This window comes from Schistocerca serialis, chromosome 5, assembly GCF_023864345.2.
Source record: "Schistocerca serialis cubense isolate TAMUIC-IGC-003099 chromosome 5, iqSchSeri2.2, whole genome shotgun sequence".
In the NCBI taxonomy this organism is placed as follows: Eukaryota; Metazoa; Arthropoda; class Insecta; order Orthoptera; family Acrididae; genus Schistocerca; species Schistocerca serialis.
Genome location: NC_064642.1, coordinates 749,868,856 through 749,883,426, shown reverse-complemented (window position 1 = coordinate 749,883,426; position 14,571 = coordinate 749,868,856). Strand labels below are relative to the sequence as shown.

The 14,571-nt window shown below is 41.7% G+C and overlaps 1 protein-coding gene across 2 annotated transcripts in view; it reads left to right on the top strand.

Moving 5' to 3' along the window:
- LOC126481560 (uncharacterized) overlaps positions 1-1,446 on the top strand; it is a 34,609-nt gene extending 33,163 nt beyond the window's left edge. For both annotated transcript variants that reach the window (XM_050105402.1, XM_050105403.1), the window contains exon 3: positions 1,308-1,446. In XM_050105402.1, the coding sequence (XP_049961359.1) occupies positions 1,308-1,348 (41 nt within the window). In that variant the 3' untranslated portion in view covers positions 1,349-1,446. The remainder of the gene's footprint in view (positions 1-1,307) is intronic.
- Positions 1,447-14,571: the final 13,125 nt, after the last annotated feature.

Sequence of the window (14,571 nt, the reverse complement as noted above, 5' to 3'; positions counted from 1 at the left end):
CTGGAAAAGACAACAGTGTTTAAGTGTACCGGCCATTCCATGCCAAGTGGTCTAATGTCGGAAAAGGTCCCCGCACGACAGTCACAGATTTTGCTGAAATTTTGTGTGAACATTTGCACATGATCCCAAAGAACACTGGTAAAGTTTCACAGTTATTAATTAAGTTTGGTGATACAGTCATTTGATTGACCCCATAATACAGCTATTAAATGTGCGCCCGTAAATATTCAGCAAATTTGAGGCATAATATTTCCAGAAATTTTTTCTTGAAAGAAACAAAACTAGGCCGTCTTGTACGACTTTTTGCACTTTCTTAAATAAAATAATAAAAAAAGGTTTCCTGAATGATTATGATATGAACAATTTGATATGAAGTTGGCAGTAAAAATACCTGCTCGAAGGAAATGTGAAATTTAGTTTATACCTCCAGAAGATATTGAAGGATACACCTGAACCCTAGTACATAATAACTTACCAATACAACAACTTAGAACATAAAATTTAATTCTTCTACTACTTTCCAATACCATAGTTTACAAACTGAGGGCAAAGTTGATGATTTTTCTACAAACACCAAAAATGGCTGCTTTTGTAACACTTGTTCAACAAAAAGTCCTCTGCAAATTCTTTTAGACTGTTTTCATTAGAAATACCGTGTTCTAAACGACCTACAAACTGTTTGGTTTTGCAATAAAATCATATAAGGCAACAAAAAGGATGACAAGGTTAAGTAATGTCTGCCGAGAAAACAGACTCCTTACTAAATGTGAAGGTTACCTTTTTGTATCTGCGGAAGCAATTGCGAGGTAAACCTGAAACTTTGCTCATAATAACTTACCAATCAATACAAGGTCCTAGATTACAAACTTTCATTCTCTTACAGCTTTCCTCAGATGGTAGAGCACTTGCCCGCGGAAGGCAAAGGTCCCGAGTTCGAGTCTCGGTCAGGCACACAGTTTTAATCTGCCAGGAAGTTTCATATCAGCGCACACTCCGCTGCAGAGTGAAAATCTCATTCTGGTCTCAAAAATGGTTGCACTTCTAATAGCTGCACATTGGAGACAACAAATGATTATATTTGCAAAAGTACCAACCTAATGATCATGATGCTTTACAAATGTTTACTGGGAACATGTTCAATTATTCATACAAAATTTCATCAAAATCTATGGTGGTAATGAGGAACGTCTAGACCACTTTGCATGCAATGACCCTATAGAGAAACAGTTTAATAGCTGGAATCAGTAAAAATATGAGAATTTGGTGTTTGATTAATTCATTGTGTATCTCCTATGATTCTGTTGCAGAGTGTGAAGCTGCACACCACGTGATGAGCAAGCATTATTGAGCCACCAATGGGGTGCCAAGAAAGGTCATCCAGTTACCCTGTAATCACTGTTCCATAATCATAAAATGAAGCAATAAACAGAGATATCTGAAATCACACAGCACATTTCTTTTTTTTTCTCTATACCATCACAAACAGTCTACCTGTCTTTGAGTTTCATGTGATGTCAATTACAAACAGTATCAGTTTGTCCTGGTAAAAACAAGACATTGAAAAACGGTTTGTATGATATTTTTGATTGCACTGGAAGGATGTAATACAGTTGTATTTTCAAATGCTCTTGAAAAAGTTTAGAATGTTTCCATAGTTAGCCGACACTTCTCTTGTGAAAAAGATGTGTGACACAGTTAAGTGGAAGTGAACACAACTTCACTTGTGCAGTATGCTAGTGAAACATTGCAACTGAATAACTAAACCAACAAAATACGATTTAAAAAGTCTGTTAAGTGATGTTACACATTTTCTGAAATGACAATTAAATAAAATCAGTTCAAGATGACACACTACAGTCCAAGAAATCATTAAGACTAATTTGAGAAGCAGCCATTGGTAGAGGCCATTACTCAACTGTAATGGATTGATGTGTGGCGTGTGCATGCACATGCGCACACACACACACACACACACACACACACTAGATCATAAAAAGAACAAACATTTGAGCTTCTTCTTTTTTCCTAATGTAAAGTCACACACAGACATCATATGTCCAGATACACAGAGTCATACGAAAACAGGGGGGAACACTGTTGTAGTCACGAATGATGACAGTCAGATTAATGCTTGTTCTGCTGACCTATGTCACACATTCTTTGACAGACAATGAGTGTTCAGTAGTGTTCTGAGCAATCAGCTGTGAATGTCATAGCCAATGTGAGATTAAACATGATTGTAATGAGTTATTTACTGAATTTTTATTCCATTTGTTTCCAGCGGTCATGGCCAATAATGGTGGAAAGCGACAAATTCTACATAAGCAAGTGAGAGCCTTAATTTGTAGGAGACTTTATTTCTTCACGCACAGAGGATGTGTGTGCGCATACTGCAACTGTTCCTTCAAACCGGCAACACTGCAACCCCTGTGCATGGACCGCCATCATTTGTGAATCAGATTACAGGCAGTTAGCATTTAGCGGTGGTGAGAAAATTGGAATTAATTATGTTTCCACTGCTGTTAAGAGGCACGTGCCTCCCCTTTCCTAATACTTTCCTTCTTGGCCTACACATCTTTCCTTCCTCCCCACTGCCACAATTATTTGCTCTCCCTCCTCACACCCATCAAGATGGGTAACAACACTATTGAGCAAAGTGGTGCACTGTTAAGACATTGACCTGCATTTGGGAGGACAGCAGATCAAATTCCTGCCAGACAATCCAGAGTTAGGTTTTCTGCAGTTCCTTAAAATCATTTAAGGAAAATACCATGGAGTTGCTTAGCAAAAGGACATGGTCTTCTCCAACATTTTTTTATGCTCTGGTTCTGTTCACTGGTGAGATGTTAAGCCCTAATCTTCCTTCACCCATCAGTATTCAGAACTGCTGAAGGTGCAGGAGATGAAACGACCCTTTTTTTGATTTCTTGATGACCCTCGGAAGCTAGTTCTCAAACGTCCATCTTCCTGCTGTAGCTGGGTTTTATAACAAGTTTTTAAATAACGGATACAACATGCCTTTCATTTAACTTGACTGGTTTCCACATGTATTATCCCTCTTGAAAACACAATGAACAGCTTGTTGATAAGATTTCGTACAGAATGTTAAACACAGTAGACATGTCCAATAAAATACTAAGCATTCTGATAGTGGCAACATTTATACAGTGCACTTTCATAAGCGAATTCTGATGGATGAATGTCACAAAGTTGGTATTCATGACACAGCTACTAAACACAATAGATTTTTTGATAACTGATGGCGACACACAGATGTTCATGTTTTGAAAGGTACCCACAGGCTTTTAAATGCAGAACTTTACATACTGATGAACTTTTACAGAGATGTGAACCGGGTGACAGCTAGGCACAAACGTTTTACATGTAGATGTTATTGAGGTCATCTACAGCATGGACTCTGATACTGAAATGTCAACTAGTTGAAAGCTAGCTGCAGACACAAAAGAAGTCCGTAAGAGATATTAAACATAGATGTTTGTGAGTTGGTGGTGCGGTGGCCCGGTGTAATGTTAAGCTCTCTCTATACAGCTTAAGTGTTTTCATGGACTTACTTGTTGAAGAATGCTGGTTCTGCTTTCTTGCAGCACCGATGTCTTCTGCTAGCACCGGACGCTTCTCCAAAGATTTCACTGCTAGGAAGGGGAAATTTTCACTCTCTTGCTCTCTCTCTCTTCTTATTTAAAAAATACGCTACTCTTGGAATATCATTCAATGCACCAGAACATATTTATTCCCACTTTGTACAAAAAAACAACTAAACTTTATGACGTAAGCCCACACATTAACGAGCACCCAGAATCAGTTAATTACACGTTTTTGAACACAATTAATACATAAGCTTTTATCGTGGCTGACTATCCACGTCCAGATCACGTACTCTCAACAGCAGTTAAACGTCTAATAAACAGTCACTATCTCGAGTCACTCCATTTGTTTTTCAACAATACAAAGCTACATTACTCTTTGCAGCCGGCCACGGAGCTTCCGGGCCGTATTTAATTACTCTTGGCAGGTCGCGCTGAACACTCACCAGCGCCAACAAATTATCTCCCTTCCAGTTTCGCCTGCACAAACAATAAATGGGTGCAGTATTCCATGCTCATCCTTACGCCCTGCTTTAAAATAACGTGTGTTCAAAACGGCTGGAACACAAGTGCCTGGGGGCACTACAGTGGCTGGATGCAAATTACGGATTTCCAGTCTAGTAGCGGTATTATGCAAACACGTAAGGATAATTAATGAAATTGGTAATTATCTTTGACTTTATAATGGTGCAAGGATCAAAATTACTGGTTGTGTCATTCCATTTAATCAAGCAATAATTTTGCATAACTGAATGTAATATACCTGTAAACATAAAATGTTGAATGCATATTCGGTTGATACAATGTAAACATGCATAGTAGTTCATTAAGTTTCACAAAAATTTCGCAATTAGTATCTTATTTAGATAATCAAATTTCTTACATGGGTCACACAAATTAGGGCAACAAAAATAGAATGCCAATTCTGGTCTGAGCTGCCGGTGTTGGTGGTCATACCTGTATGTGCTTGAGGCGTGCTGGCTTGTGTGAATGAATGGTCTGTGTTTCTCTTTCTTTTTCTGACGAAGGCCATGGTCGAAAGCTAATGTGTAAGTGTCTTTTAATTGTGCCTGTCTGCAAATTAACAAGTAACATTTACAGTAAGTAGCAATCTACCTTTCCCTTACATGTTTCAGGAAAATAGAAAAATCAAATTTGATTTATGGACTGAACATTATAAAACAGCACAAAAAATAATAATGTGCAAACTGGAAGCAAAATGGACTTACTGCAGTGTAGATGTTGCCTCAAACATGGGTATCCACATAACAGTAATTTAATTGTGTACTGGCCACACTGATCTTCTGAACTTCATCACTAAAGCTGTAATAACAACTTTAAATTAACACAAAGTTCACTTCTATACTGCACTTTAAAATCTGCACATGTCCAGGGCAGGATGCGACGGTTGGAATTCTTACTACTGCACCTGAGCAGGTATTCCCTCTGCTAAGTCAGTTGCACTCTCAATATTGCTCACCACATGCACCATAAAGATAAAACAGACACACAATATCTGCACATTTATATTACACATGTTATTTTATATTATTATTTCTTACAATAAAAATTACTTTTATTACAATTATTATGCATCCATAAGAAGACATAGGCGATTCATTAGACATCACAGGAACTTCTTATCCAAGGCTAGAAGAAATTTATAGAAACATTTGAGCAACACAGCCACGTCGTCAGATTCTGAAAGGCTGCTCTCAAACGCAGAATATTCTTTGTCAACAACAATACAACAAACAAAAAGTTGTGGGACATATAATTTTAGTTACTGCTGTTTTATTGCTTACTAAAAATGATATTGGATGATATTCACCACTTCACATCCATCAAAATATTGAGGATTCTGGGATGGTTATCATTTTGATGGTCGATGTTCACATACTGATAATGAAACTGAAATTAGCACTCGTGACATGCCAACATAAGACATCCCTAATTCTGATCCTATGACTTATCTCAAAAGATATACTGAAGGAAGTCAAACGTACATTTATAGCTTTAGAGATAGCTTTTGACAATGTTGACTGGAATATTTTCACTAAAATTCTGAAGGTGATTGCAACAAAGTGCAGGGAGAAAAGGTTATCTACAACTTGTATAAAAACTACTCTGCATCTGTAAGAGTTGAAGGATGTAAGAAAGAAGCTGTAGCTGAGAAGCCACTGAAACAGTGTTGTGGTATACTGTCACTGTTACTCACATATACACTGAGCAATCAGTAAATCTTTTTGTGGTTGAATTTTTGTATTGATTCAGCGAAGTTAATTTTTTAGTGGTTGCTTCGGCAGGAAAGAGGGAAGGAGAGGGAAAGACGAAAGGATGTGGATTTTAAGGGAGAGGGTAAGGAGTCATACCAATCCCGGGAGCGGAAAGACTTACCTTAGGGGGAAAAAAGGACAGGTATACACTCGCGCACACACACACACACACATATCCATCCGCACATACACAGACACAAGCAGACATTTGTCTGGCCTTTACAAATGTCTGTTTGTGTCTGTGTAAGTGCGGATGGATGTGTGTGTGTGTGTGTGTGTGTGTGTGTGTGTGTGTGCGCGAGTGTATACCTGTCCTTTTTTCCCCCTAAGGTAAGTCTTTCCGCTCCCGGGATTGGTATGACTCCTTACCCTCTCCCTTAAAACCCACATCCTTTCGCCTTTCCCTTTCCTTCCCTCTTTCCTGACGAAGCAACCATTGGTTGCGAAAGCTAGAATTTTGTGTGTATGTATGTGTCTGTTTGTGTTTCTATCGACCTGTCAGTGCTTTCGTATGGTAAGTCACATCATCTTTGTTTTTAAATATATTTTTCCCGCGTGGAATGTTCCCCTAAAAAAAAAAAAAAAAAAAAAAATATATATATATATATATATATATATATATATATATATATATATATGTATATCACAATACCTTTGTAAGCTGTCATTTTGAAGATAATTATATTTCCCACTATAGAAACGAAGCAGTTTTTTCCAGCTTCAAAAGTGACAATAGTAGTGATCTCATATTGACCAGAATCTGATTGTTGCAGTAGTTTTTATACACCAGGCGCAGTGTACTGCCAAAAGTGTCCAGCACATCTAGATGTGGTAATACAGGGAAAAAAGGTTTTTTGTAAACCCACTACGTCAGTGGTAAGTATGGCTCGCGAGGTTCACAAAACACACATTAATTTTGGGGTAAGTACATTTCCCAAGCCCCTCTGAGAAACTACTTTAGCGGTAAGCATATTTCGCAAGAACTTTTGAAACAACGTTACTTGGTAATATTTATACTTTTCATGGCCCTAAAAATCTATATTTCACAAAAACAAACCAGAAACTACAGCTGGTGCATTGGACTACCACTAGATGCCAGGACTATACAGAAGTAATACGATGTATTCCCATCAGGTAATGAAATACAGTAAATGGGAAAAGGAGACATATCTCACACAGCCTGTGAAGGGATGTGGTAAGCATGGAGAACTTTGGAATGTGAAAATATGTTGTGACTCGCCAATCTTTCAAAGTGCCGCCGCGCAGTTACGCGTGTCCTCTACATGCGGCGCTGTCTCCCAGCCATGCAGCAGCAGCAGCGCCACCTACGCGGCCTGCCAGCCAGCAGCCGCTAGACTTGGACTCAGTTATGATTTGACTGTTAAAGTTTACACACATCTTACTCTGTTTACTTGATCTGTGACTTTCATGTATTGTGTCTTCCTTGAAATATATTTGTTCAACTTGAAGTTATAACAAATGGCGACGAGGTAGTGATTTTTCTTTTCCATCGTTGACCCACGTGTTTCCATGGCTACTTTAGAGCAACTATTGCGAGGTCTCATAGAACAGCAACACTTCTCACAAATGCGATTCGTGATTTTGGCACGGCATCAAATGCGGGGAATCTCTCGTCATCGTCTCTACCTACTTCTCCTCTTTACGACGAGACGGCGGAAAACTGGTCTGATTATGAAAAATGTCTTCAACAGCACATCTTGGCATTTCATGTCGCGGACGAACAAACATGTAAGTCTCTGTTCCTTTCATGGATTTCACCTCAAATGTATCAGTTGTTGTCGGAATTGGCTCCTTTGAAAGATCCTGCATCTTTGTCCTTTGCTGAAATGTGCTCACTTCTGTCTGTCTATTTTCAAAAGCAAACTCATGTGGTAGCCTCTCATGTTGCCTTTTATCGTTGTCAAAAACAACCGAATCAATCCTATCGCGCTTGGGCTGTTGAACTTCACAGCCTCAGTAGAAAGTGTCAATTTGTTACTGAAGTTCACAAAGAATCCTATGCCGATTCCATGGTACGGGAAGCTATTATCCGTTCGGCGCCCGACAAAGAAGTTAGGCAACATGCCCTTCAGTTGGCAAATCCGACTCTGGATGAAATCCTATCCATCGCTCAGTCTTTTGAAATTTCTCGCGCTGCTGGAGCACAAATAGAGGCATGGGGCGACGTCGGGGAAATACAACCTCTGTACGATGTTGACGAAGTGTGTGGCGTGTCCCCGCCGGCCGATGTGGCTGCAGTACGCTCCCAAGCGCAGCCTCAGCCTAACCGTAAACAAACCTCTAAGAAACTGCAGCAAAACCCACAGCAACTTCATTCATGTCAGTGGTGTTTTACGAAACATTCACGAGAAGATTGACCACAACTTTGGGCCGTGTGTCACAAATGCAAAAAAAAAAAAGGGTCATATGTCATCCGTTTGCAAATCCAACCGCATACATGATGTTCATGAACATGACGCTGATTCTGATTCTGTGTTGTCTGTCAATTGTACTTCTTCCCTTTCAGGGAAGTTATTCTTCACTGTCCAAATATTTGGTCAAGATGTTTGCATGCAGGCGGATACTGGTTCTGCTGCCACTATCATCAATTCTCAGACATATCTTCAGTTGGGTTCTCCAATCCTGTCACCTGTCTCTAGGCAATTACAGACTTACAATAAACAGATTTCTCTCTTGGGACGATTTGATGCTGAGGTATCTTACGAATGTGTCATTTGCACTGTCCCCATTTTTGTGGTCGACCATAGTAACGTGGAGAATCTTTTGGTTTTGATGCCTTTTGCGTTTTTGGGTTCTCCATAGGTGACTCTGTCAATATCGTCTCTGATGCTATTCCTTATTCTCAATTGGATTCCTTGTCTACGACATTTTCGTCCCTTTTTTCTCCTGGGTTAGGCTGTGCAAACGATTTTGAAGCTCATATCACGCTCAAACCCACTGCTCGGCCTAAGTTTTTTCGGACTCGGCTCATTCCTATGGCCCTTCATGATCAGGTCAAACGGGAGCTGGATCGTCTCACTGCTTCAGGGGTCTTGCTTCCTGTCACTTCCAGTGAGCGGTCCTCTCCTGTCGTTGTTGTTGCTAAGCCAAGTGGTGACATTCATCTCTGTGGCGATTTCAAAGCCACTGCAAATGCTCAATGCCTTATCAACACTTACTCTATGCCTCAAACTGAAGAATTGTTCACTAAACTTGCTGGAGGCCAGTATTTTTCTAAACTTGACCAGTCAGAAGCTTATCATCAACTTCCTCTCGACGCTGCTTCCCGGGAGTTTCTGGTCCGTAACACGCCTTTCGGCCTCTATCAATACCAACGATTGCCATTCGGGGTTGCCAGCGCCCCTGCTCTCTTTCAGCGATTCTCGTAACAATTATTGCTCACTGTCCCTGGGTGCATAAATTACCAGGACGACATTGTTGTCACTGGCTCCACCACTGACGAACATCTTCAAAATCTCCACACAGTTTTTCATGTCTTACAGATTGCCGGTCTTAAGTGTAATCTTCAGAAATCAAAATTTTTTCACGCATCTATCATGTACTTGGGGTTTTAACTCTCTCGGGATGGTATTCGTCCGCTTCGGCAAACTGTCGCTGCGATCGATGCCCTTCCTCGCCCTACATCTGTTAAGGAATTGCAGGCCTTCTTGGGGAAAATAGCATACTATCACAAGTTTTTACCGTCTGCTGCTTCAGTGGCTCAGCCATTGCATCGCCTGTTGCATAATAACGTGCCTTTTCACTGGTCCGCATCATGCGATGCGGCTTTCCAGAAATTGAAGACTACGCTGAAACAGACCCCGTGCCTGGTTACTTATCGACCTGGCCAATATCTTGTTCTTGCCATGAACGCCTCTCAATACGGGGTCGGTGCAGTCCTTACGCACCGTTTTTCTGACGGTTCTGAACAACCCATTGCTTATGCCTCCAAAACGCTCACGGATGCCCAACAAATGTATTGTCACATTGAATAAGAAGCTTGGGCCATTATTTATGCTCTTCATAAGTTCGGTGTTTTTCTCTATGGATCCAAATTTCATCTTGTTACGGATCACAAGCCACTTGTTTCCTTGTTTCATCCGTCAACGTCACTTTCCGGCAAGGCTGCACACTGCCTCCAGCATTGGGCTCTTTAACTTGTCTCGTTTCAATTATGAGATTTCCGGCCGACGGCTCAACATGCGAATGCTGATGCACTGTCTTGCCTTCCCATGGGTCCTGATCTGGCATTCGATAGGGACGAACTTTTGTGTTTCCACCTGGATGTTGCCGAGCAGTGGGTTGTGCACGGGTTCCCCATCACCAGGGACCGGCTGGTGGCTGCTACGGGTTCTGATCCTACCCTCTCCCGGGTTTTACGCTGTATTCAGAAGGGTTGGCCAGATCGTCCATCCGCTAAGACTTCTGATCCATTGCGGAACTACTATGCTTTGCGTACCGCCTCATGGCTAGGGATGGTGTTATCCTCCTTTCCACCAAAAATGCTTCACCGCATGTTGTGGTGCTTGCGTCTTTGCGTGCTTTGCTCTTGTGCCTCCTTCACCAAGGGCACTGGTGTGTCTCTCGCACAAAATCTCTGGCGCGCCATCATGTGTACTGGTCCGGCATCGACTCTGAAATCACACACATGGTCGCTGCCTGCGGCCCTTGTGCATCACAGACCGCCGCCCCGAAGTCATCTTTGTCACTGTGGCCTTCGCCTGAGAAGCCTTGGGAGCATATTCATGCTGACTTCGCGGGACCTTTATTAGGCGCTTATTGGCTTCTCATTACTGACGCCTACTCTAACTTTCCTTTCATTGTCTGTTGCACTTTGCCTACCACCGCGGCAACCACCAATGCTCTAGCTCGCATTTTCTCTTTGGAAGGCCTTCCCTCTACTCTTGTTACTGATAATGGTCTGCAATTGCCTCTTCTGATTTTGTGGATTTTTGTGCCCGTCACGGCGTCATGCATGTCATGGCCCCTCTGTTCCATCCACAGTCAAAAGGTGAGGCTGAACGACTCGTCCGCACATTTAAGGCTCAGATGAGGAAACTCCTGACTTCTTCTTCTGCTGATGATGTGCTTCTCCAATTTCTGACTTCTTACCGTTTCACCCCTATGGGCGACCACAGCCCGGCTGAGCTCTTACATGGCCGACAGCCCCGCAAGCTACTTCATCTTCTGCGGCCTTCCACCTCACAGCCGCGGGTGCCTTCACTTGGCCGGTTCACCGCCGACGACCTTGTATGGGTATGGGGATATGGCAGGCGCCCAAACTGGAGTCCTGGCCGCATCTTACGACACCGTGGCCAACGCCTGTATGAAATCCAGACGGATACGGGTGTTGCAGTACGTCATTCGGACCAGCTTTGGCCTAGTGTGCCGGCAACACCTGTTCCGGTTGCCACTACACCACCTTCGGCTCTACCTGATGATCGGGATACTGGAATCTCTCATTACTCACAATGCAGTCCTCTCATCATCATATCGGTGCCAGCACAAGAACTGGTGCTATCAGGAGACGTGCCGATGCAGGAACCAGATGACCGTCATCTGTCAGAGCAACTCTATTCGCCTCCTTCTCCTATGGACACATCGCCCATGTCTCCTGTTAAACAATCAGACTTGTCGCAACAGGCAGATTGGTGCACGGGGCCCCAGCAGATTCAACCCCCATGTCTCCTGTCATCTCGACCCGTTATCATCGGGGACCCATGTCTCCTGTCATCTCGACCCGTTATCATCGGGGACACTTCCGTCCGTACAGGAAGCCTCCTCCTCGAGACTTTACGGCCAGTCAAACAACACCTGTGGACTTTAGCAATCTACAAGCCACCTCCATCAAGACCTGTGCAAAAAATTCAAAGGGGGAGGAAAAGTGTTGTGAGTCGCGGATCTTTCAAAGTGCCGCCGCGCAGTTACACGCGTCCTCTACATGTGGCGCTGTCTGCCAGCCATGCAGCAGCAGAGCCACCTAAGCAGCCAGCCAGCCAGCGGCCACCTGACTTGGACTCAGTTATGATTTGACTGTTAAAGTGTACACACGTCTTACTCTGTTTACTTGATCTGTGATTTTCATGTACTGTGTCTTCCTTGAAATATATTTGTTCAACTTGTAGTTATAACAAAATGAAATACAATTTTTGTGATTTTTCAGTGACACTGTAATTCCAGCAGACACAGCAAAAAACTTGGAGGTGCATTTGAACAGAATGGATAGTGTTTTGAAAAGAGGTTAGAAGATTAACATCAACAAAAATAAAACAAAGCTAATGGAATGTAGTCAAATTAAATCAGGCAATGCTGAGGGAATTAGTTATGCAAATAAGATATTTAAAGTATTTGACAAGTTTTGCTGTTTCGGCAGTAAAATAACTGACAATCTACTGCAATCACGGGACAGCTTTCTATGACAGTAAGACTACAACCCAGCTGTCGGATAAGATGAATGGTCACCGGCAAACTGGGGCCAAGAGCAAAACTGTCAACCCACTTGCAGAAAGTGTAGCTGAACACAACATGCTCTTTTCTGATTTACACAAATGCAATTTATCCTTGCAACACACCCTTCACACCCCATCAATCTCCATTAACCCACTAACGCCACGCCTGGCAACCTGCAATTTCATCTTCCTATGTTCTGTCACCTCCTCTCAACCCATGCCTCCATGTGACCTTCATCATGCACCACACCCCACTGGCTCCAGTACCTGTCCATCATGTGCCCGGTCCATGCACCTGCCATCCCTCCTCCTGCATTCTTGGCCAGCAAACCTACTACCTCTCTCTGAGCTGCTAGCTACCCACCCTCGAACACCTCTTCCTGCTTCTCTCCCCCCCCCCCCCCCCCCTTACCCACCCCACCCCAGTCCACCTACTTACAGCAATCCTGTCCCTCTAGCACAAAAAAGATGTATTCCAATTATTTTTCTTTCTCTTTTGTGTGTGCCTGTTGACGACTCAATGATTTTGCTATTCAGTAAGTGGTCTCCTTTACTCCTAAATATTTATATTCCACCAGAACTATATTCATATATTATTAACCACTGTTTTAACAAATTAACCAATTCCTTATAAGCAAGGATTGTAAATTCCCTGACAAATAGCAATCCTTTTGTAGGACTGCTTCTATTCTTGCTGAAAACTATAACTTTGTAGATATTATTGTCATTTGGGATTTGTGAACTGTCAAGTATATATCCATGTATGTGAGCAAAGGCATCAACTGGAGTTGTATACAACATGTTCAGCAACTGTGTTGTCAGATCTGACGTTACCCACAGTTTGATGGTGCCTATTTGTGCAGATAAATAAATGGTTATTTCTCAAATCTTCACGTAATATCATGTGCAAATCAGCTAATAAATGTGTGAGTGGTTGCTCAATTTCATATTGCACTTGTTTCCGTTCTGGAATATTCATTATCATAATCTTTTATTATTACAGTTATTCATGGATTCTTAGTTTATTTTATACTAATTAACTTAATTTTGATTTATAGTATAGAAATATTGTCCATCAAACACAGAACTCCCACAGATGGTATAACTTTTATTGGAAAGTATATACATTTTATTTTGTACAGAATTTACACTTAATTTAAAAAATGTACACATTTGCAGTATTTTATAATTTACAGCTGCATGAGGCCATACTGTGATACAGAGTAAAAATCTCACTTCATGCTTTAACAACATTACAAAAAGGATAGATTAATAGAGGAAGTGTTAGCAGGCATAACGAGAAAGACTGCAAGGTGTTATTCAACTATTGGACAAAGTTCTTGATCCGATGTAGACAAAATAAAACGTACATATTCATACAAGCTCAACTCTCACCTGCATGAGCAATGTCATCTCCAAGTGTTACAGCCCAACCATGTCCTGAAAATTTCATGAATAATTTGCTTAGGCAAGCAACAGAAACTCTGATTGTACACTGTCTTGAAGGTCCTGTAAGACTTGTCAGTGTACATCCCTGGTCTGTAGGAACTGATACGTCAGTTTAAAGATTTATTGTGTCTCACTATTCTCAGTTAATTATCCAGTTGCACGATGAAACAGAGGCAGGACTCCTGCAACTGGAAGCCACTCTTTTCTCCAATGAGCAACTGAAAAAATCAGATGAGGAGGCTGCAGGTTCTGGACAATCATTTATCAATAAGCCATGCAAGAATATGCCTCTAGAGACAGACAGAAACTCAGACCCTTCAACTGAAAATCATGAAGCAGAATCACAGAATGCCTCCAGGACAGAGAGAGTTAATGATGAAGATATAGCAGCCACACACTCCTGTGCCATTAGACACAAATGTGCTAAAGCCGATATTCTTCAAACGTAAATGCAGTGGCAGTGGCAGACGTGGAAAAATGCTCTCCTGCTCTTCAAACTGAACAAGAAACAGCAGTAGAAAGAAAGTCCTTTTAGTGATTTTGAAAACAGAATGTGTTTGTCTGGAACATTCAACTTCAGAGGCAGTGGAACATCTGTTCATTCAGCAGCAGAATAAAGTAGGTGATCTCACTGTTCATCATGACCAAGCGGGAGACACTCCTCTGAAGAAGACAGTTCTTGGTTCTATGAAGTCTTCACCAGTGGAAACCCATGGCAGGAATTTCATAATTTTATGAAACCAGTGACAAACTTCAATGGAGTTTAATGGGTCCATTTTCTGTCCTTGAAAG